The following is a 23,421-nucleotide window of genomic DNA, read 5'->3' as shown; positions in this document are numbered from 1 at the left end:
GGAGAAATGCTTGCGTCAGCGTGCGATGCCATGTTTAGGTATTGTATAAATCTAGACAGGCATACTCTGTAGGTTATATAAGGAGAAAGTCAGTTGGAAAGCTGTCAGTTATAAAAACAAGTTGTAAATTTTCTGCTATAATAATTGAAGCTATTTATCGTCGGAATATCAACAACTGTGCATTTTTAAAGGATTTAGGCCATTTGCAAAGTATCTAAGTTGCTTAATGTATACATACAATTAAACGCTAATAATAATATCCTAATAAAAATATCCGAATAATAATATCCGAATAATTATATTATAATAATGTCAGTTGTTCTTGCTTATAAGAGTGTTGCTAAACTATTTAAATCCGATGACACAGATAATAATAGCGACAATGCGTCTACCCGGTTATTAACTGGTGAAGGCTCTGGCGTTAACACTGATGGCAGCCTACCCCTCCCATATGGTTCAACAGCGACCGAAATTGAAGTTAACAATTCTTCAAACCTCCTTGAATCTCAACTCAATGGTAGCAATAAATTGAATGGTGGCTCTTATGAAGATCTGAAATTAGCCAGTGATTCAGATTCTAATTTCGGTGGGTTTTTCCAAAGATTCGATCCAAGAGTCATGTCTGATATTATCATTGGTTTAAGTGATGGATTGACTGTCCCTTTTGCATTGACCGCTGGATTATCAAGTTTAGGATCTTCCAAGTTGGTTATAACTGGTGGCATGGCTGAATTAGTTTCAGGTGCCATTTCAATGGGGTTAGGTGGCTATTTGGCGGCTAAATCAGAATTGGATTATTATAAATCTGAAGTTAAAAAGGAAAAAATGGAATTCTTTCTGAAACCAGAAACTATAAATGAAGAAGCTGCTGATATTTTGTTTGATATTGGAGCTAGTGAACAAACAATTCAATACTTTTTAAGAGATTTGGATTCTCATCCTAAAAAATTGATTGATTTTATCATTAGATTTGGAAAGGGTTTAGAAGAACCTGCCGAAGGTAGAGAAATCACCAGCGCATTAACTATTGGATTATCATATTTTATTGGTGGATTTATTCCATTATTGCCATATTTCTTTACTGATGTGGTGAAAACAGGTTTACTCATTTCTGTAATTGTCATGTTGATTACCTTGTTCATCTTTGGATATGTCAAGACAGCCATTTCATTAGGTGATCATTGTGGATTAAATAAAAAAGTGGGAGAAGGAATCCAAATGGTTCTAATAGGCTCTGTAGCTGCAGGTGCTGCCTGGAGTTTGGTCTACTTGATTGAATGAAGAAGATAGAAAGAATATATCCGGTGCTTTGTTTTTTAATAATCTATCTATGTGTTTTAATAAGGATGTATTATAAACTATCTTTGGAGCATCATATACCATACCGTTCAAAACTGGTGTGCGGGACTCTTGCTTGGGCCCTTCAAATTTTTACCGTTCAATGCCCATTGTGTATACTAGTCATATCTACAGAAGACATATAAGTCTTCACATATACCTATACGTTTAGTTTTATATCGGTGAAGTATATTGTACTTTGAAGGTACACCTTTAGGTGTATTTTATTAGTGTATGACTGTAAGAATACAGTCGTGCAATTGGTCCAATTGTCAAGTCTCAAAATTTGCCCCTTCAAAAGAGACTGGCAAATATATACTTAATCATTACTTTTATTCAGTACGTTACTTTAATATGTCTCAACGCATAGCCGAATTTGTAAGCAAGATTGCTATCCCTGCTGGTGTAGCACTTACCCTTGGCCAATCAGCCATTTACGATGTGGAGGGTGGTAAAAGAGCAGTTATCTTTGATCGTCTTCAAGGTGTTCAACCAGATGTTATTGGAGAGGGTACTCATTTTATGATTCCATGGTTACAAAGACCAATAATTTTTGATGTTAGAACCAAGCCAAAGACCATTTCGACTACAACCGGATCAAAGGATTTACAGAATGTTAGTTTGACATTGAGAGTATTGATTCGTCCTGAAGTATTGAAGTTACCAAAGATTTATCAAACTTTAGGGTTGGATTATGATGAAAGAGTTTTACCAGCCATTGGGAATGAAGTTTTGAAATCCATTGTTGCCCAATTCGATGCTGCTGAGTTAATTACCCAAAGAGAAGTTGTTAGCTCCAGAATTAGACAAGAATTGGCTATTAGAGCAAATGAATTTTCCATTCAATTGGAAGATGTTAGTATTACTCATATGACTTTTGGTAAGGAGTTTACTAAGGCTGTTGAACAAAAGCAAATTGCTCAACAAGATGCTGAAAGAGCCAAGTACTTGGTTGAAAAGGCTGAACAAGAAAAGAAGGCTCTGATCATTAGAGCAGAAGGTGAAGCTCAATCTGCTGATATGATCAGTAAAGCCTTGAGTAAAGCTGGTGACGGGTTATTGATGATTAGAAGATTAGAAGCTTCTAAAGAAATTGCACAAACTTTAGCCAGTTCTCCAAATGTTAGTTACTTGCCTGGAGGAGGGTCAGGTGAACTGGACAAGCCAAACTTATTATTGAACATTGGCCGTTAAATGTGTACATAATGTGATTGTATCACTTTGAAAATGAAAATTTTTGTAAATAGAATAAAAGAAAGAATTTTATATAAAAGTAATTGGAAGCTCTCTCATATCAAATATCAAGTAAAACAAGCTCATTTTCAATTCCAGGAGTGGTACACTTCCCTTGTCTTATTAATGCTTCAATATCTTCAACCTCTTTAACACACCCACTAGTTAAATTCAAGATTCCTGATTTGGTCTTGCTAACAACAACGTCATCTTCAACTCTGACCCCAATACCATGATACCATTTGGGCCATTTATCGTTTTCGGGGATATATAAACCTGGTTCAATGGTGATAACGTTCCCAGTAACTAATTTCTGGAATCTCGATACTGAGGGAACATCATGTAAATCCAAACCTAAATGATGTCCAATATAATGAGGGTATAAATGACGACTGACATCTGACTTGCTAACGTTGTCAAACCCTGGAAGTGAAGACAACCCCTTCCAAAGCTCGGTGACACTTTTCTCATGGATATCATTCAAACTGACACTCTGATCTTCACTACAAAGATCAATGCAAGCTTTATTGGTAGCCAAAACGATGTCATAAACATCCCTTTGAGGTTCATTAAATCCTTGAGGTGAATTCGGCCATGTTCTGGAGATATCACTACAATAACCTCCCAATTTCCCGCCAGCATCAACAAACACCAATTCATCACGATACAATAAATCGTCATTTCTGGTGTAATGGATGGTAAGGGAATTGGGTCCACTGGCAACCACTGGAATATATGCTTGCTTATCACAGCCACCTCTAACGAATTGATATTCCAAATATTTGGCTAACGATTTTTCAGTCATCAATGGAGTTTCGGATCCAACTTGTGCTATGGCCTTATTAATAGCTCTACTGGAGATTTGACCGACTGCATGCATGACATTGATCTCATTATCTGATTTAACCAGACGTAACTTTGCAATTATATTTGTAAGTCCTCTAACATTCTTATTGGTTTTCTTCAACAATTGTTGAATTGTAGCATGAGTTGAAGGTTCAGTCCCATTAATTGTACCAAAAAAGTTCTTTAAAATGGACTTTTGATGCTTACCATTTTTGAATTTGGTTTCATCAAAAAATACGTTGTCATTACGTTCAATGATATCTGCAATATAGGTATCAAGCTTATTGATATTTTCAACGTAATCAGCATTGAAAAAATCGTAGGCTCCTTCAGTCCCAGTACGATGGCCCTCCCAAAGTTCAGCATGAGGATCTTTATTTGGAACCAACATATGCAAATAAACCTCTTCACCGGTATTTTCAATAAGAGCAACAGATTCTGGCTCTAACCAGCCAGTCATATAGTATAAATCATTGTCTTGTTGGAATTCATAAAACACAGATCCCAGTGCAAATTGGATCTGATTTCCTACTAAAACAGCCACGGACTTCAGTGGCAATTCTTTGGCCAACTTCAATCTTCGTTCATAGTAATCTAATGCTGGTATACCAGGAGTTATATGACCAGGTACGGGTAGATAATGAGGCCTGGTTTCATGTGTAGGTTGTCCAGTAGTAAAGGGAATCTTAGACCGAGATGCCAAAGTGATATGCCTTTTACCTTTGACGTGACTCAAATTGAGTCTGAGTGCTCTAGCCAGTATGCGAGTAAAATTCATACTAATGCCCGGATAAGAGGAAGTTCTTCTTAAACAATAGTGTAGTAGTATAAAAGTTAACAGTGTATTTGGTCTTTGTAGGTATTTGAATCTAATGATCTCTCTAAATGATTACATAATCTATTACATGATCAGACTTTATCTTATATACAATTCTACACAAGCAAGGTCTAAGAAACTTCTTCGCCCTTGGGAACTGCTAGAAACTTCCCAAAGTGTGATGGGATGGTTCCGATAGTCCGAAATGAAGATCGAGGATTTTTGATAAGCCATGACTCGGAACCATTTGTGGACGAAGGTATAATTGTAACTAATGGCTTAAACTTGTTGCCGTGGAATGAGGTTTTCCCAAAAGAACCAGATCAAGAATCTAATGACAGTGAACAAGATATAGAGACAGAACCTAAACGAAAGAAACTATCAAAACATGATAAACGTGAGCAGAAACTTCAAAAGAAAGCAAACGCTGCTAGGAATAAACGATTGAGAAGACAAGAACAAATGGATACATCGTCATCATCTTCTATACCTCCTCGGTCTCAGTACAATCCTTATAGTTCAAGAATCAAGATAAAGGAGTTATACTCCAAGATTATTGCCTTGAATAAGACTACCGTTTCTGATAAGGTGAAGGAACAGAAAAATGTAGATCGAAAATTATTTCAATATCATCTGATTGCCATGTATCTTAGTGATTTGGAGTTATATCTTCCAGGAGAATGGCTTAATGATAACAACATTCTGTTTGCATATGAATTACTTAATTATTCATTCCTTCAAGACGATTCACAAGCTTTGAAACAAATACAATTGTTGTATCCTTCGCTAGTTCAACTTTTCTTGCATTATCCGGATGTTGATGATTTGGCGTCGATGTTACCTCCAGAAATAAAACAAGCAAAGTTTATATTCTTACCGATAAACTTCATCGATGACTATGAAGGTATAGATTTGGAAGAAATCAACGTGGGGGATCATTGGGCACTAACAGTGTTGGATATACTTTCTGGTGAATTGTTGGTATATGATTCAATGGTAGCTGAAAGTAATGAAAGTAACACCAAATTGGTACGAGAATTGATTCTGAGATTATTGAAATGTGAATCAGTATTTGGTAACCAGTTAAAACATGTTCAAGTCAAATATATGAAATGCGACCAACAAACAAACTTTGATGACTGCGGTATATACGTTGCAATGATCACCAGTATGTTAATATATCGGTTGATCAGTACCCCTGTGGACCAAACAATAAGTTTAGATATTGGTAGGGTTAAGTTTGATCCCTTATCTGGACGATCTATGATGCTTGATCTTGTTTATAAAGTAATGCAATCAGTCAATTGAATTGTTGTGGACAACACCCAGACGTGAAAAATCAAATATCATTAATCCATTGATAACCAAGGCTAATGATTCCCTTTGTAGATTTGATTGAAGTTCATCAAGAGCTTCCCTTGTTGCTAATGAAGATATATCTTGACCTTTGCTTGAATCGTTCCAAAACTCACTTTTACTAACTTCATATGAAATACCAACCTCACCTAACTTTAGTATTGCCATTAATTGTAAAAGAAATGGGATGACACTTTCATCATCGACATCATAACCTCCTAATTTTTGAATCAACAATTTCTTGGGAATGGCCCGAGTAACTGACATGATCAAAAGAAAATTCTTATAGTCAATTAACAACAGAATATATCTAAAGAAATCCCAATACTTCAGATCTGGAAGATAATTACCTAAAAGTAATTTCATTTGACTCTGGAATTCAAGATCATTTATATTGCATTTGAACTTGTTGAAATCTGATTGCTTTAAACTAATCATAAGATCATAGTAAACTTTTGAGTTCAAAGGTAATGCTTCAATCAAATCCAATAAGACATCATCAGTTTCGAGTATTTGTAACTCTCGGAATGGCCTAACCACAATTAAACACACTTGGTACATCATAACTATATGGTTTCTAATGGGTTCATATTCCTTACAAGTGGAGAACAATTTAAAGGGAGAATAATCTTCATCGTATTGATCTGAGTCGTCATCAATCAAATTTGTCACCAGTAAATCTGATTTGGTGATCACTGAAGGTTGATGATAAAGTCTTTCAAACTGATCGACAAATTGGCTGACATTAAACTCTTTGAAAAGGGATATTAACGAAAACCATTTGATAAGATAATAATAGTGTAACTCGACATTGAACGATTGAGTAAGGACAACTCGGTTTTTGGCGTAGTATGTTTCTGCCTTCTTAAGACACCCTTCAATAGCTTTCAGATTCTGCCATCTACTATTCTGATGAGTGGTTGTCTGTTTCAGGTGTTGCTGCTGCTGCTGTTGTTGCTGTTGTTGTAATAAAGTCATCAGTGTTGATGATGAGTCCTGGACGGTTGTAGCATCGAATAATGCCGTTATGGTTTGTGGTTGATCAATGCCTTGAAATACCAATTGAAGAACATTGACCAACAAATGATAAAAGTCATATTCAAAGAAGTTCTGGCTATAAGGAGAGTCTATTTGTAAAGTATATTGGTACATTTCTGAATACTTTGTTAGCAATTCATTCAATTGATCAAATTCCATTCTTATTATCAAAATGGGAATGGCTTTAAAAATTGAATCCCATACAAACTCTTCATTAAGTGAATTGGACTCGTTCCACTGACTATCCATAGACTCCTCAGCAGCTTCTATGAGTCGTAAGGATGTTTCATCTATAGTGGGAATTTGTGGTGATAATTGGTCTATCTTTCGAACACCAGGATGAATCGCTTTATGTTTGGTCAGTGCCGCGAGTATGGGGCTCAAGAGTTTAACGTCATGGTTAGTTTCGTATTGGTATATCAAGGAGAAGATATCAAGAAATGAAAGGTCGATATTGGATGCTGCCGGAGACATCGGGACGACCGTGTTTGACCAAGCAACCGTGTTTGAATCACACCAAATGGAAGGATGATAATGTTTTTCTTATCCAACAGTTATCGCAATAAAGGTCCAAGCCTACTACATATACATACATCACATGGGCCTTCATCGACTACGAGCTGTATACGTTATTTGATCAATGGTAGGATTTGATCATAACAAACGCCACAATATTATTACATTCTTTACTTGATTTCATTATAAGAATTAAATTAAATTAAATTAAACTGGAGGTTAACCACTCTCCATAACCAGTACTTTCCTTTCCTTTTATAATACCCGCAGACTTGTCAGATACGATGCAGCAATATCATACAATATCAGGGCCACTCCCCAACAAAAGGGGATCCATGTAGACATACTTAAACTTCCCGCTTTGTATATAGCCAGAAGAACAACTCCCACTACGGCCCCCACTATAAACCCTTGAGCTCCCCCCATACCCAAATAAGTAACTAGAATACAAATACAGTTGGAGATATTCCTTCGACTAGTAATACTTTGTCCATGGGCTTTGCGACTGCGGTTCATACTGACTAATGCTAATGATCCAGCAACGCAATACACAATTCCCCACCATATGATACACCATAAAACTGTGAAATGCCAAATGTCAGTAGAATAGTATAAGTAGGATCTCAGGAACTCGTTATGTTTAATATTGGGAAGATGTAGCGATGGGAACCTTGGTGTTTGATATCCTATTGGGATACTCAATGATGATATGAAAATCTTCATTCTCAACTTGTGCAATGAGTAATCTTGACTACCACTGCTATATGGACATTTTAAACTAAAGAAATAATAATAACCAAATAGGTCTTTCTGACCCTTTTTTATGCTTATGAATGCTGTTTGTCTTAAGAAGTCGATAGTGTCAGGCTTCACTTGGTGATAGTGGTTTTATGTCGCAGTCTTATGTCGTGCAAGTTCCGCGACTTCGACGACATAAAAATTATGGGAATCAACATCTTTAAAATCGCCACTACGATATAATCAATTGCCTACACGAATCTACAATTATATACTATAACTCGGTATACAAGTTATCCCTTGATAATTTATACATAGTATCAAAAGCATACATATATATATATATATACGTATATGTATACGTATATATTTGACTGCTGATATACTACAACATACGAGACAAGCTTTAATTGGGATTACACCGCACTGAAGAGTTACAACAGTGAAATATGTCTAGAAGATACGATAGTAGAACCACTATCTTTTCACCTGAAGGAAGATTGTATCAGGTTGAATATGCTCAAGAAGCCATTGGAATGGCTGGTACTGCCATTGGTGTTTTATCACCTCTGGAGGGTGTTGTTCTTGCTTGTGAGAAACGAGTGACGTCAAAGTTATTGGATAACGATGGATCAACTGAAAAGTGTTATGTGATCAATGATAAATTGGTATGTGCTGTTGCAGGAATGACAGCTGATGCTTCAATCTTAATTAATACTGCCAGAGTTCACTCGCAACATTACTTGAAGGAATATGATGAAGATATTCCAATTGAAACATTGATTAAACGAGTATGTGATATTAAACAAGGGTATACACAACATGGTGGATTACGGCCGTTCGGGGTTAGTTTCTTGTATGCGGGATATGATGATAGGTATAATTTTCAACTTTTCACATCAAATCCTTCTGGTAATTATAGTGGATGGAAAGCTACATCTATTGGAGCCAATCTGTCAGCATCACAAACCTTGTTGAAAAAGGATTATAAGGATGATATTTCTTTAGGTGATGCCTGTAAGTTAGCCATCAAGGTATTATCAAAGACTATGGATACTTCCAATGTCACTAAGGATAAGTTGGAGTTTGCTACATTATCAAAACTGAAATCGGGTAAGGTTATGTACAAGATCTGGTCTGAAGATGAAATTGACGAATTGATCAAGGTTTCTGGTGTTTTAGATGATGCCGATCTTGGTGACGATGAGTAGATTTTATAGAAGAAAATAATCATGATGAAATTAATTATGTAATAAAATTAACCTTATAACACAAATTGAGCTTGCTACGCATTACGTATGGCGGTATTCCTTATAATTAAGAACATATACCAACTTTACTCCAGGAAAAATTAATTTGAGTTGTCTTTCCCTCTTCATAGTATGGATCTACTTTTCCCCGGACTCAAGGGAGCAAGGTCTACCCGAACACTTCGTCAGACCATTGATGTCATTAATACACATAGTGTACTCTCTCAAAAGTTTCAGGGGGACTTTGATGAGGTCATAGAGAAGTTTAACCATTTCCTCGCTGACGATCTGACAAAATGGAATGGGAATGTTGCTGATGTCTATTACGCTTTAGGGTTGGATAACTTTCATCTTTCCAAGGTCGCGCTGATACCTGTTGCTGAATTGTTCAAGCTATATGGTGAGGTGATCTCCAGCGTTGAGAGGAATAATAATCGAAACAGCCGTGAGGTTGAGAAGTTGTTGGAGGTTATGGATCTGTTGATGGTGTTGATACTCAGATTGAAGGTTAGTAATACATACATTCTACAAAGTTTGATGTTAAAGAGTCAGCTCATATACTGGGAAGATATTCGTAACTCCACTCGTAACAAATTGTTATACACGGTTCAAACTAGTCCACTTAGAATTTGGAATTGGTTGAAAGTGGTCTACAGTCATGTTGTACCCCATGTTAACAATTTTGGTACTGGAATTAGAAACTGTCAGCTCCATGATCTTTCTACTGATGTCTATCAAGTGGGTTCGATACTTGCTGAAGAATTCCATAAGGTGGTTCATACTACAAAGCCCATTGTATCTAAATTCGAATTGTCTAATTGGTCCAATTGGGGCCATTACCTAAAAGAATTGATAACCTTACCTATTGCTATTGTTGATCTTGAGCTAACTTCGAAGGTTGATCGTTTGAATGGAAATATCAAGAACAATTGTCAAATTCTTAATGACTATTTTATTCATGATGCATCTAGCCATACTTCAAATGGTAGTGAATCATTATTGAAACTTCTTAGCACCGAGACTAATACAACAGAAACTGGTTTTGGACCTAACTCTAAATATGATATACTGTCCTCCTCGCCAATAGTGGCAATGTTCAATGGTTATCTTTCTCTCATTGGTACTATCGACTCGCAGTCTACTCCACCCCCTTCATGGTTAACAAGACATTGGCCTGTGGTATTAGTGGCATTATTCTGGGGTCCTTCTACTATTACTTCGGCTTACCAAAATAGATATTATATCCTTGAATGGATCACGAAGAATATCGTTGACAGTGTTTACGGATTCATTACAAACTGGGTGGTGACTCCAATCAAACAAATGGTAGGTATATTACAGAATGATACCAATGATATGATATCTATTCTGTCAAAGGAAACCTTAGCTTCTGATTTAGATAGTTTGGAACGAATGTTTATTGATTATTTACATGATCAAGGAGAAGCTGTGAATATTAATGAAGTTCATCAAATGGTTAAAAATGGAGACATGACATTGATTATGAGTGATTATGAACAAAACATTCGGTCTCCATTACGTTCTATGGTTAAGGGAACCTTGGTAAGATCATTACTCATTCAATTGCAAAAGACTAAAGTTGATGGAGCATTAGCCATTAGTGGGATTGATAAATTAATCAAATCACAACAATTAGTGTTTGGAGTTGTTAGTATTGCTCCTTCAATGCTTATTATTTATCAAGTATGGAATTGGTTAAGAAACAGTGAGTCCCGTAAGTTAATCTTTGTTAACGGGAAACAATTGAATTTGGTTGTGGTTAAGTGTTTGAACAACATAGAGAACTGTATTTATGAAGGTAATGATGGTGAATTATTTGTGGAAGTAATGAATTTGGTATTACTTGATAATGGACAACCCAATCATTACATTCCTAAATTATTACAACTGGATTGGATAACTGATTTGACTGGACTCACCACAACAGATAAATACCCAACCAAACAGGATAAATTGCTTCTCATGAATAAGATCTGGAATGTTTATGGTGGTTATCTCCGGTAAAGAAGAAGACAATTATTTCATAATTCTATAAATATATATATTAAGTTAAATTATGCAACAAACGGAAAAAAAAACTACACTTTAATAATTTAAGGCGTATTCGATGGAAGCGGTGTATCCATAGACTCCCAAACCAGCAATCACAGCCACTGCCTTATCACTTAAATAAGAATGATGTCTAAAGGGTTCTCGTTGATGGACATTAGTGATATGAACCTCAATAAACGGAATGGCTGTCCCCAATAAAGCATCTCTTATGGCAACAGATGTATGGGTATAGGCCCCAGCATTGATCACGATAAAGCCAACGCCATCTAATTTTGCTTGATGTATTCTATCAACAATGAAACCCTCGGTATTATTCTGATAACATTGGAGTTCGCTACCGTCATTTTTGGAATCCACTTGTTCTCTAGCGGCTTGTTCTATATCTTTAAGTGAAGTAGTTCCGTATTTCTCTGGCTCTCTTGTTCCCAACAAGTTCAAGTTGGGACCATTGATAAGTAACACTTTCTTTACCATTATGAAGTTGTGTTAAATGTACTAAAAAGGCAGGGAATCCAATTAGACTATGAAATGATCGTTCTAACAATGTATAAGTTACCTTATGCTTTGTTATGCTATGCTAATAGTGGATTTTCCAGTTACTTAGTCAAATCGAAATCTGGAGAAGCTGGTGCAAGTGAAAATTTTAGATGCAGTCCATTCGTGCGAACATTTATTTAACTTTGGTTATGACTCAGACCTTCCAATTTTAATCATCAACGATGGGCATACTAAAACTCACACATCAGAGGATAATTATGTAATGATAACGTTCGCTTGTAACATCAATGTCGTGGCTTTAATGTCAGCATTATTATAGGTCTGATTTTCTGCGACATTTTTGTCAACCGTGAGGTAATACTAGGACCCAAAATGGAATTCAGTCATAAGACAGCAATATAACGAAAAGGAGCGTGGTAGTCACATGGTAGGTCGGCAGGGCCGGATTTTCTGAAGAGGCCGGGATCGGTTTGTTGCTGTTGCCGGTTTCGGCAAGAGTAAGAAAGAAGAGCTAATCATATTCGATAAACTATTAAGAAAGAAGTTGGGTTAAAAGTACCAAAAACATTGTAGTTAGAATATATTAGTATTAGCCATCAAGTACAAACTTACTTGAGGCTATGGAGTAATCAGAATATTAACATTCTGATTCTGTATTAAAAGCTGCATCTTATCGGCTTATCGAAAGTAGTGTAGAGTTTCAATAATCGGTCTACAACCAAGTAATACTAACAACGGTTAATCCCATAGTAGCAACTAAATCTATATGGAAGACATGCGTATTTCAGAATCAAAACTATTCTGAAAACAATCTCAGCCGTATGAATAAATAAATACATGGGCTTTGGATTGGTCAAGAACAAGCAAAGAACTGCCTGGTCTCACAACCTACAGGATCTTGACGCGACTGGTGATGAAACTGATAGCGTAATAGGCAATGAAGTACTAAGTTGAGGCAATTAGTAAGGAACACCACGTTTTATTGTATGGACGCGATTTCCATTACTATCAATGATGGTTCTAGCGCTCTCGAATGTATTCACACTATTAAGCTTCTTCTACATGCCAGGAGAAACGTGAGTTCTTTGTTCTCTCCTTCCTAATCAAGAGTTCTCCACATAAATATTATAGGGCACGATGCAGAAAGTATTACCTGATGGCCATGGAAGTCAGACACAGATGAGAGTCTAGCTCTTTCTACGACATCCCCCGTACACACAGGAACACAACAATATGCTGTAAAAATCCCAATAACTAAGCATTCATTGAATCATCACGAAAGTATTCAAAATGTAGGCATACTGTTCAGTAGTAGTAGCACCGACACTAGAAGAGTTATATGTATACAATATGTGTATGTGTATGACATACATATACTTATACAAGTAAACATATATATTGAAAAGAATTCATTATCTATTAGCTAGGCATTCTTTGTTTGGCACCGCCGCCTTTATTAATCTACGTCGTCGTGTCATCCCCTCCTCCGCTTAAGGGAGTGGGCCAAACAACAGAGGGAAAAAATACAACGAAAAACGACAGAAAAAAAAACTAAAGGGAAAAAGAAAACAGCGTTTCCATATCCTCCTTACAATCTACACCTCCTCCAAGTACTTTGTTGTTATTAGAATTTGAAGACCCCCATTGTAAGCAGAGCTAGCGGGACTTGAAGACTTGTATCATCCGATTATTAAAATAAATACATAAAAGGGAGGAAGATTTATACGTTTGCGGAAACAGTTACTGATTTCAAGGATATTCACATTTTTTTATTATAAATTGTTTGTTTTGTAAGTTAGAAAGTTACAAGTATAAACCAATTGTCCAATCACCAGCATAAATTTGCCCTCAAATAAGACCCTTTTTAACATAATAAATATGGAATCAGAAAAAGCAGACATCGACTCAATTGTTGATCGATTGCTTGAAGTTAGAGGTTCGAGACCTGGAAAACAAGTCACTCTTACGGAATATGAAATTCGTTATTTGTGTACTAAGGCAAGAGAAATCTTTATTCAACAACCCATTTTATTGGAGTTAGAAGCTCCTATTAAAATTTGTGGTGATATCCATGGTCAATATTATGATTTGTTGCGATTATTTGAATATGGTGGATTTCCTCCAGAGGCAAACTATTTGTTTCTTGGTGATTACGTTGATAGAGGTAAACAAAGTTTGGAAACTATTTGCTTACTTTTGGCTTATAAGATTAAGTATCCAGAAAATTTCTTCATCTTAAGAGGTAATCATGAATGTGCTTCTATTAATCGTATTTATGGTTTCTATGATGAATGTAAGCGAAGATATAACATTAAGTTATGGAAAACTTTTACCGATTGTTTCAACTGTTTGCCTATAGCTGCTATCATTGATGAAAAGATCTTTACTATGCACGGTGGTTTACTGCCTGATTTGAATACAATGGAACAAATTAGAAGAGTCATGAGACCAACAGATATACCTGATGTGGGATTGCTTTGCGATTTACTTTGGTCAGATCCCGATAAGGATATTACTGGATGGTCGGAAAACGACAGAGGGGTATCATTCACCTTTGGACCCGATGTGGTTTCTCGTTTCCTTCAGAAGCATGATATGGACTTGATTTGTCGAGCACATCAAGTTGTTGAAGATGGTTACGAATTCTTCTCCAAGAGACAGTTGGTTACATTGTTCCTGGCTCCTAATTATTGTGGAGAATTTGACAATGCTGGAGCCATGATGTCCGTTGATGAATCACTTCTTTGCTCATTCCAAATCTTAAAGCCAGCTGATAAGAAACCTAGGTATCCTGGAACAAACTCCGGATCTAGCGTATCAGGTTCCGGTAGCACGGCTGCTTCATCCGCGTCAAACTCAAGACCAGTGACACCTCCAAGAAAGCAAAAGAGAGCATCAAAGTAAATTTGAAAAGACTTGAGAACTAACACATAACAGATGGTATCAATTGATATTAAATCCTATATTACAGAGTTTTTGATCCCCTCAATATCAAGAGTAATTTTTCACGTGGTTCATATTACAAATATAAATTATAAAGAAAGAAGAATTACTTTATTTGATTGATTTAGTGACTCACGATTTCCAACTAGTTTTTAGACTTATAGCTCTAGACTACCTTCAAAAGTATTTTATTCATCATCATCATCATCATCATCATCATCAACATCATCATTATTAAGAGCAATTAATTACTTCAAATTCCATTTTATTTCTATCATGTGTTATTTTGTTGTATCCTTTTCACAATCATCACTTTGTTTTGTTGGGATCTAATTAGATTCCGTATGTCATGTCTATGTTCATGTTTTGAATTTCTACTTCCATGTCTCTTTTTAGCTAAATTTTTAAGTTTGCTTGTTTTGTTCACAAGACATAAGTTGCACGAAGATACTCACTTGTGTTTTTTACAATCAACGATTCCAACAGACTTGCAAATACTGTTAAATTACCTTACAGCACACGTACGCCAATCACAATACTAAAATGGCACATTCCTCAAATCTCACCTTATCTCAACGCTTCTTTTCTTATCCTCCCACTTCATTTTTTCTACATATATTAGTTTAAATTATAGGTATATACTATCATATTGCTTATTTAGCAGTTTATAATAATGATTGCAAAAGAGAAGAATTTGGGTTGAAAATTCAAAGTGACTTCGACTCAAGTACGGGGTTAGCCATTAGCTACTTGGGTAGTTTTGATAGGTTAATTCTTGCTCTGAAGTTGAGGATGTTACGGAGAGTTGAAAATGAGTGTCTTTACGGTGAGTGTCTTTACTGATTTATAAGGTTTATAGTGGTTTTCTTTTTATATAGTTTTGAATGTTAACATTAGTTGAAAAATGGGGTCTAAGTAATCTGCAATCGCAAAATCAGGTACCATGCAATAATTAACTGCTCCTGATAACCCCCAAATATTCTGATACTGTATTGCCATCGTAATAGACGTCATTGTACTGGCAGAAGGTAAAACAAATCTAAAATGGGAGAAGGCGGTGTATCAAAAGAAACACAATTTCTGAACTATCGTCACTATATCACGTATGGATCACGTGCTTCTGTTTAGGGCTATTTTTAGGGTTACATGTATGCGGAAGTTGCCGAACCACATACAAGTTTTCGCCACTTTGTTGTTCCACACTACTTGTGAAAAAAAAATTGTATGAAAAAATAAAAAGGTATTGAAACACAATTCAAATTTTGTAGGGACAAATAACTCTTATCTCCATAAAGTCAAAGTAAGCACACCCGAAGCAAAATGGTTTTAGTTCAAGATTTGTTGCACCCAAGCCCAGCCTCCGAGGCCCAAAAACACAAGAAGAAGACTTTAGTCCAAGCTCCAAGATCTTACTTTATGGACGTTAAGTGTCAAGGATGTTTGAACATCACCACAGTTTTCTCCCACGCTCAAACTGCTGTCACTTGTGAAAACTGTTCCACTGTATTGTGTACTCCTACCGGTGGTAAGGCCAAGTTGACTGAAGGTTCTTCCTTCAGAAGAAAGTAGATGGTTATCGCAGAATAGTTTTTAATAATATCTGGATATTTATTGCATTTGCTGCTGACAGCGTTGAAGATCGCTGATGATTAATGGGTTTTAGAACTATCCATAGATCTGGGGTTTCTTACTAAAATCACAGTCATTATAATTGATGTTCTTGTGTAAGTTTGAACGTTTTCTTTATTTGTACATTAGGTCGGATTAATATAATAAAATATTATATTTACGTTATTACAATTGTAGATATTTAGAACATTACAATTATGCTATGATAAAATTGAACATTATGAATATAATTTAGTGTCCTTACAACTTAGATTGGAATCTAACAACTTCATCAATGGCTTGAGCAACTCTCTCCACATTAGAATCATTCAATCCAGCAACAGAAGCACGACCACTACTCACCAAATAAACACCATGATTTCTTTCTAATCTTTCAACCATGTCCTTATTCAATCCAGTGAATGAGAACATTCCTGTTTGATCCACAATGTGATCCCAATTACCAGGAGTCTTATATTTGTTGGTTAACAAGTCTCTCAACTTCACTCTCATGGATTTTATTCTGTTGGCCATCACTTGCAAGTCTTCTGTCCACTGCTTGTACAATGCCTTATCTTCCAAGATTAATGCTACCACTTTAGCACCATATGCTGGGGGGTTGGAGATTTCGCATCTAATAATCTTATTCAATTGTGACTTGATGGCGGGCTTCAAATCAACCAAATCCTTAGGTAGCACAATATGTAAAGCTCCTACTCTTTCACCATACATCCCACAGTTCTTTGCAAACGATTGACAAATAATAATGGGTGACGATTTGATTGGACTAGAGGCAGAGGTGGCTGCTTCAATTGCAAATCTGTCATTCTCCAATGATCCGGAAGCAAACCCTTGATAAGCACTGTCAAAGAGAGGAAGATGATCATATTTACTCATGGCTTCAAGAATCTTGCTCCATTCTTCCTTGGTGGGGTCAAGTCCTGTTGGGTTATGGGCACAAGCGTGTAAAAGAAACACTGATTTTGGAGGTGCCAGAGCAATGGCATTCAAAAAACCATTCAAATCAAGTGATTTGGTATCATTATCCCAATAAGGATAAGATTTAACATCGAATCCAATTGATGCAAACACTTGGTTGTGATTGGCCCAGGTTGGCAGTGACAAATACAACGCATTGCTTCCCTTGTAAAACTTCTTAAGGAATAACCCAGCTAAATGAAGAGATCCAGTACCGGATAATGTTTGAACAGAAACAGTTCTTTCCAAAACGTCCTTATTGTCACCATTTAAGATGATCTTAGCAGCACTGGAAACAAAAGGTTCGTAACCTGCGATTCCCAAGTATTCGTGGTTGTAACCTGGAGTTTTGGCTAACTTGGCTTCTGCTTGTTGGACTGCTGGTAAAACCCAAGGCTTACCGTTGTTATCTCTGTAAGCACCAATTCCCAAATCAACCTTGTCAGTACGGGTATCTTTGCTGTATCTTGCTTTCAACCCGAAAAGAGGGTCTGGAGGTAATTCTTGGATTTCAGTGAAATATGAATTGGCCATCTTTTGAATATTTTATGTCTGAATTGGTAACGAGGTAAAAATTAATCAACGTTGAAGAAAAGTCCGACTATTACTTGTAGTATGAAAGAAAATGGTGTTTATATATAACTTTTGTCTAGGATAGGACATTCGGTGATGGTTTCCTGTGATTTGTGTCCGATATAGTGGGGGTGGGGTTTTCTTCTAAAGTGCGACCGAGCAGGTGAGAATTATGTCGGAGTAGTTTTTGTGTACACGGCGAGTAAAGTTCCTTTCGGGCGAGTGTCACTCGACGTGTGGAGAACACGAATTATTATGGACTTTAGAGATAAGCAATCAGACGCAACGAAAGGGATACTAAAAATCCCTTCAAGTCAGTCAATTAAGTTTGATGAGTTAGTTTCAAGTATTTTACTCACTGTTTCTATTAATATAACTGCTTCTAAGTCAATTGTATGGTAATTATTGTACATGGTTTTAAAATGTCGGTTTGGAGATATCAGGCAATTGTTTTTTTGTCTGTAAGCCCCTTTATTGTGACCATAGGGCATTGCGGACTTTAATTTGTATTTCCAAGACTAACTACATCTTGATGCTTTACGGATTAAATTACCTCTTCCTTTCTTTTTCTCCAATGTCGTGAAATTATTGGCAATGTAAAACGAGTTACAGTACGACTTATATCGCCGTGTGCATCTACGTATAAGAGGTAAACATTTGGATCCATAACCTGATTATGGCGATTTATTCTGCTTAGCAGCAGGCGACACAATATTTGTGTCACGTGCAACCAACTTCTCCCTTATTTGCAACTCGGACTTTACGACTAGACAGGACGTGAAGACACGCTACTCTTTATTCCCCTCCATTACCGTAAGAATCTCTAATCCATACTGTGGTCATTTAATCACTATATGGAGTTAGAGGTATAAGCTATACAGTTTGACTTCTTGCAATCGCAGTCTGTTTGATTTCATTGGCGTTCTGAATTTTATGCACTGTACTTAATGATTGTGGTAATTGTTGGCCTACGGATTTAGTTTCACACTCACCCACCATTTTGCTCTATTAAATATTCCAATTGCCTTTGTTATATGAGCCGCCTAAGCTTACTGCTAAGAGAAACCTTAGTTATGTCTGATTGACTGTTTCTTTTGCGTGAACCCCGCGTTCTATCCCTTAAGGTGTGTAAGGCGCTATGAATTCCGCTACCATTTACCTCAAGGTTTTTCTTTCCCATCATCCCGACTCTAACCGTAACTGTGCCAAAGTTTTCCCAATATGGCTTGACAGGACTCCTCTTACCAGGACATTATTGACTTTGCGAACGACTTCCTTTCCTCCACACCCACGAAGACAAACTAAGGGTTGAAACCACGGCCCAGGTAAACTCTTCCGAGCTAGAACGATTTTCATAGAAATCACAAGTATCTCACATAACCAACGGGTGTTCGGATGTCGTAGATTCGTAAATCAAACAAGCCAAGTTTAAACCGTTGAAACCACGACACGTGTTTCCATTTGTAGTAATATAATACGAACGTTGGGAACCAATTGAGTAGTTTGGCTTTTATGTTTTTTTCATGACGAAGGCCAATTGTTGAAGAGAACTTATCCAAGCTTATCAAAAGTCTACAATGGTCAAGATGTCTCAACTGTACCTACACTTGTTAATCCCTTAACATCAACACAATGATATTGAGCTATGTATTTTCAAATATAAATTTGCCATTTAATTTCCAGCTCAAACTACGCTCTTGACCTCAAAGAATCTCTTCAAATAGTAAATTTGGAACACAGAGTTGATGGCAACAACAAGGATTTGGAACACAGACCACCATTTGACTCTTGAGTTGGTGGATTCAGCAGTGTTTCTGTGTGTACGTTCTCTAATGACCAAATAACTTTGTTCTGCCTTAACATCATTGGTTAATTGACTCAATCTGGAAATAGCATAATCCAAGGTATCGGACTTTGGATCATTGACATCAATGTAAATAACACCATGCACATTAAAAGAAACATCCAAGTCAACTCTATTAGAACGTTCGTTCAGGAAACAATAGTAATACTTACCTTCACTTGATGCTTGTATGTTTTCATCTCCGTGATCCATATCTCTCTTATTCACCAAAACTTGTCCAGAAGGTGATTTGATATAAAAATCACAAGTGTATTGTTCATGGTTTTGAGGATTACGAGAACCAACTTGGAAAGAAATGGCCAATTCGTCATTCTTGTTCAACTTTTCAAAAAAACACTGTTTGGCGTATGGCTTAAGAAGCACATTATGTGCAAGGGCACTGGAGGCCATCAACAAGAGTGAGATGAATTGCACAAGGACTTGCATGGCAACAGAAATGAAATTTTTGAAACAAGGTTAGGAGAAATTATCTTCAGGACAAAATATCAAATCAGACCTGGATTGAGGGAAATAAATATGGCTTTTAAAGGGCCTCCTGATCAAGTCGCTTCCAATATGGTTTTGACTTATTCTTCAATCAAGAGTGTATTCGTCTCTTTTCCATTGATGTTGTTTGAAATTTTTTTGCTGATCTGTCAACGCGTAATTTTTAAAGAATGTCGTGTACTTTTCTCATTTTTAGTACAAGAAACTATTACAAGAGTTACTTATAATGCTTATGATTGACTATAAGACTTCTGACAAAAGATATACTAAAAAAAGATATTTTCTTATAAAGGCTTTAAGATTTCTTCATAAAGCATCTTCTTTAACTCTTCTACGGTCAAATCGTCTTTCTTACGATCGAAATCGAAAAACTCTTCAGGAATTTTATCACTTACTGGTTCATCATTTGGATCATGGTACAATTTCAAATAAGGATGGCATAATGCATCTTCAACAGTGATTCGTTTGGTGGGATTGAAGATTAATAACTTCTCCAACAAATCCAAAGCCAAGGGATTGATATCTAGTGGTTTGGTTCCATTCTGAGAAAATAATTGATCAAAGGGTATCCGCCTGCAGAATTGTAACAGTCTAATATATTCTCGTGCTCTCTTCAGCTTGATGTTATAGTAATCTTCGGTATTAGGAGTACCCAATACTTCAATAATTAACCATAATTGGTTATGGTAATCATTTCCAGGGAATAATGGCCTTCCACTTAACATTTCTGCTAAAATACAGCCCACAGACCATACATCAATTGCTGTAGTGTATTCTTGAAACGTTAACATAATCTCTGGTGCTCTATACCACCTAGTAGCCACATATTCCGTCATAAATCCAAAATTATCTTCACTAGAAGCTATGGATCTGGCTAACCCAAAATCACAAACCTTCAAATCACAATTAGAGTTAAGTAAAAGGTTCAGAGGTTTTAAATCTCGATGCAAGACATTAGCCAGATGTAATGCCTTTAATGCTCTTAAAGTCTGGTATGTGAAGTACTGGATATGATCGTCACTAAGTCTTTGGGTACGAATGACACGATGTAAATCTGTTTCCATCAACTCTTGAATCAAATAAATCTCATTAAACGTTTCAAAAGATGCTGGTCGTTGAATAGCTAAAATACTGATGATATTCTCATGGTTAAAATGCTTCAAAAGTGTTAATTCCCGTAACGTTCTAAGACAAAGCATCAGCCTTTCAAATGGTTCTATCTTTTTGATGGCCACTCTTTGTTGAGTAGGACGGTGGATGGCACTACACACAATCCCGTATGCACCTTCACCCACTACTTCTATAATCTGATAATGTGCTGACACATTAAATGATACCTGTCTAGTTTTTGATTGTCGAGGCTGTTGTTGTTGTTGTTGTTGTTGTTGTTGTACCTGATGCTGAAGCGGAAACGGTTGTTGATGGTGTTGTTGTGCTGGCTGTTCCATCTTGCTTTAGAATATGATAATGCACTATCAAGAGATCAGTCTAAACCCAACAAAAAGGCAATTGTAGACGAAATGGAATTCTGGAATTCTGGAATCTTCAAGCTTCACTCTATGTAGTGATGGAAATTCTACGTCGATATGCCTATATATATCAGAAGTCTGTTGAGTTGAATAATTCGTCAACTGAATATTCAGAATGTTAGCTCTTCGTAAGAGTTTATAGCCACAACTGTTTGAAATCGCCAGATTCACCTATTTTGTACTTGCAGACACGAAAACGACCAGGTTGGCTTCACTGCGATGTTTGGGACACGTCTGTAGACGAATACAGGACCACTATCAATAGTAGTACACAATATTTTTGGAAACCAAAAGCCTGACTGCCTGAATGGCAATACTTCGCTATATATATATATACAGAGAAGTTATGTGTTATGAATATACAGCAGTTCAGGCTAATACGCACCTTGGAATTCATACAATGAATCGCTGTTGCTTTTTGTTTACTTTATCTGGATCTGTGTGTAAGTCGAGATCACAGTAAAGCCTCAGAATTAATCCCATCTTGTTCGGCTTCCAAACTTCACATAGCCTGTCTTTGTCTCCTGCAGATACGGTGTTTCGAATTTTAAACTGCGATCAACTCACAACCGTACTACTGACAACTCAAGACATCTAGTTATCAACGAGTAAAGATAATGATTATCGTCTCACAGATCGTAAGGAGATGAGCTGTGCGCTTGGCTTTTTTTTTTTTGGCCAGACCCATTAGTTGAAGGTGCAAGCGAATTATGTCTAAGTTGAAGATTTTGGGTGCGGGTTTCAGGTGCAAATTCATGTATCTAAAACTCCAAAGGTGAGTGTTTCAGATCTCCAAAATAAAACAATAAGACATGTCATGGAATGTCTCAGTTTAACACAATATATTCTATCACATAGTAATTACATCATTCCGGAATTTTCAAAGTAAATTATTTAATTATAACAAACGTAAATCATCAACACAGAGAACCAGAAAGTATACATACATATAACAATAAGATAAAAAATAATAATAGTAGTAGTAACAATAATTAAAGGGAAAGAAGAGAGTAAATGTTATGTGATGATCATCACGATTTCCTACCAAATAAACCCTTCTTCTTTTTCTTTTGTGCCTTACCACCATCTGCTTGTAACGAACTGGCACTGTAGTTATTAGCTTGATATATTGGTTGGACTCCATCACCAAAGCTCATGGCAGGTCTTTGGAATCCTCCAGCCTCTGCTCCATAACGTGAATCTTGATGGTTCAGATCACTCATATTGTAATATGGGAAGTCTTCATGGAATCCCCAACCCAAATTTCTAGATTCTAACTGATCTCTATAGGTAAGATCACCGGTGATGGCATATTCAAATGAACGAATAGTATCCATAGGTCTTTCATTTCTTGCTCTAGTTGGGTTTGACACATCTGATTGAGCAATAGGCTGACCAAAGATATCTCTTAATTCAGATGATTCTTGAGACAAATACGACGGTCTTCTACCATTTGTGCCATGGGCGTTTGCAGCTTCTTCAAATGGTTGAGCTTCATTAACAGCTGTCAAAATAGGATCGTGAACATTGGTTGCATGGGGTTTATACTGTTCCACATCACGAGCAGTTAATTTGACATCGTTGACAGATTCTCTTTTACTTTTGGACTTGCCCCTTAATATAGCCATGATGAAGTGATGATATGGTGTACTACAACGAGCGAATATCAAGTGCTATAACTATGAGCAATAAGTAATAACAACAAATCTCGTTTAAGAGCGTAAAACAAACTATAAA

At 36.5% G+C, this 23,421-nt stretch overlaps 14 protein-coding genes across 14 annotated transcripts; 7 read left to right on the top strand and 7 right to left on the bottom strand.

Moving 5' to 3' along the window:
• Positions 1–309: 309 nt before the first annotated feature.
• On the top strand, positions 310–1,281 carry CCC1 (Ccc1p; the record flags this gene model as incomplete). Its single annotated transcript, XM_043191256.1, has 1 exon — positions 310–1,281. One exon carries the CDS (start codon positions 310–312, stop codon positions 1,279–1,281), a length of 972 nt encoding a protein of 323 aa, XP_043049268.1.
• Positions 1,282–1,692: 411 nt separating this feature from the next.
• On the top strand, positions 1,693–2,532 carry PHB1 (prohibitin subunit; the record flags this gene model as incomplete). Its single annotated transcript, XM_043191255.1, has 1 exon — positions 1,693–2,532. One exon carries the CDS (start codon positions 1,693–1,695, stop codon positions 2,530–2,532), a length of 840 nt encoding a protein of 279 aa, XP_043049267.1.
• A 100-nt stretch (positions 2,533–2,632) lies between these two features.
• On the bottom strand, positions 2,633–4,195 carry KQ657_000408 (aminopeptidase; the record flags this gene model as incomplete). Its single annotated transcript, XM_043191254.1, has 1 exon — positions 2,633–4,195. One exon carries the CDS (start codon positions 4,193–4,195, stop codon positions 2,633–2,635), a length of 1,563 nt encoding a protein of 520 aa, XP_043049266.1.
• Positions 4,196–4,420: 225 nt separating this feature from the next.
• ULP1 (Ulp1p) lies at positions 4,421–5,542 on the top strand (the record flags this gene model as incomplete). Its single annotated transcript, XM_043191253.1, has 1 exon — positions 4,421–5,542. The coding sequence occupies one exon, from the start codon at positions 4,421–4,423 to the stop codon at positions 5,540–5,542; it is 1,122 nt and encodes a 373-aa protein (XP_043049265.1).
• Positions 5,543–5,604: 62 nt separating this feature from the next.
• KQ657_000406 (uncharacterized protein) lies at positions 5,605–7,102 on the bottom strand (the record flags this gene model as incomplete). Its single annotated transcript, XM_043191252.1, has 2 exons — positions 5,605–5,651; positions 5,707–7,102. 2 exons carry the CDS (start codon positions 7,100–7,102, stop codon positions 5,605–5,607), a joined length of 1,443 nt encoding a protein of 480 aa, XP_043049264.1.
• Positions 7,103–8,331: 1,229 nt separating this feature from the next.
• On the top strand, positions 8,332–9,093 carry PRE9 (proteasome core particle subunit alpha 3; the record flags this gene model as incomplete). The annotated part of the gene is made up of 1 exon (XM_043191251.1): positions 8,332–9,093. The coding sequence occupies one exon, from the start codon at positions 8,332–8,334 to the stop codon at positions 9,091–9,093; it is 762 nt and encodes a 253-aa protein (XP_043049263.1).
• Positions 9,094–9,264: 171 nt separating this feature from the next.
• Positions 9,265–11,157, top strand: NCA2 (uncharacterized protein; the record flags this gene model as incomplete). Its single annotated transcript, XM_043191250.1, has 1 exon — positions 9,265–11,157. The coding sequence occupies one exon, from the start codon at positions 9,265–9,267 to the stop codon at positions 11,155–11,157; it is 1,893 nt and encodes a 630-aa protein (XP_043049262.1).
• An 81-nt stretch (positions 11,158–11,238) lies between these two features.
• Positions 11,239–11,679, bottom strand: DQD1 (Dqd1p; the record flags this gene model as incomplete). Its single annotated transcript, XM_043191249.1, has 1 exon — positions 11,239–11,679. The coding sequence occupies one exon, from the start codon at positions 11,677–11,679 to the stop codon at positions 11,239–11,241; it is 441 nt and encodes a 146-aa protein (XP_043049261.1).
• A 1,902-nt stretch (positions 11,680–13,581) lies between these two features.
• GLC7 (type 1 serine/threonine-protein phosphatase catalytic subunit) lies at positions 13,582–14,607 on the top strand (the record flags this gene model as incomplete). The annotated part of the gene is made up of 1 exon (XM_043191248.1): positions 13,582–14,607. One exon carries the CDS (start codon positions 13,582–13,584, stop codon positions 14,605–14,607), a length of 1,026 nt encoding a protein of 341 aa, XP_043049260.1.
• A 1,359-nt stretch (positions 14,608–15,966) lies between these two features.
• RPS27 (40S ribosomal protein eS27) lies at positions 15,967–16,215 on the top strand (the record flags this gene model as incomplete). Its single annotated transcript, XM_043191247.1, has 1 exon — positions 15,967–16,215. One exon carries the CDS (start codon positions 15,967–15,969, stop codon positions 16,213–16,215), a length of 249 nt encoding a protein of 82 aa, XP_043049259.1.
• Positions 16,216–16,515: 300 nt separating this feature from the next.
• AAT21 (aspartate transaminase) lies at positions 16,516–17,766 on the bottom strand (the record flags this gene model as incomplete). The annotated part of the gene is made up of 1 exon (XM_043191246.1): positions 16,516–17,766. The coding sequence occupies one exon, from the start codon at positions 17,764–17,766 to the stop codon at positions 16,516–16,518; it is 1,251 nt and encodes a 416-aa protein (XP_043049258.1).
• Positions 17,767–19,489: 1,723 nt separating this feature from the next.
• On the bottom strand, positions 19,490–20,095 carry EMP24 (Emp24p; the record flags this gene model as incomplete). The annotated part of the gene is made up of 1 exon (XM_043191245.1): positions 19,490–20,095. The coding sequence occupies one exon, from the start codon at positions 20,093–20,095 to the stop codon at positions 19,490–19,492; it is 606 nt and encodes a 201-aa protein (XP_043049257.1).
• Positions 20,096–20,439: 344 nt separating this feature from the next.
• Positions 20,440–21,603, bottom strand: CEK1 (mitogen-activated serine/threonine-protein kinase; the record flags this gene model as incomplete). Its single annotated transcript, XM_043191244.1, has 1 exon — positions 20,440–21,603. One exon carries the CDS (start codon positions 21,601–21,603, stop codon positions 20,440–20,442), a length of 1,164 nt encoding a protein of 387 aa, XP_043049256.1.
• Positions 21,604–22,715: 1,112 nt separating this feature from the next.
• Positions 22,716–23,312, bottom strand: KQ657_000397 (uncharacterized protein; the record flags this gene model as incomplete). Its single annotated transcript, XM_043191243.1, has 1 exon — positions 22,716–23,312. The coding sequence occupies one exon, from the start codon at positions 23,310–23,312 to the stop codon at positions 22,716–22,718; it is 597 nt and encodes a 198-aa protein (XP_043049255.1).
• Between the last annotated feature and the right edge of the window lie 109 nt (positions 23,313–23,421).

Source organism: Scheffersomyces spartinae, assembly GCF_019049425.1.
Source record: "Scheffersomyces spartinae strain ARV_011 chromosome Unknown scaffold_10, whole genome shotgun sequence".
In the NCBI taxonomy this organism is placed as follows: Eukaryota; Fungi; Ascomycota; class Pichiomycetes; order Serinales; family Debaryomycetaceae; genus Lizanozyma; species Lizanozyma spartinae.
Note: the sequence above shows the minus strand (reverse complement) of the source record. Positions and strands in the feature narration are given on the sequence as shown.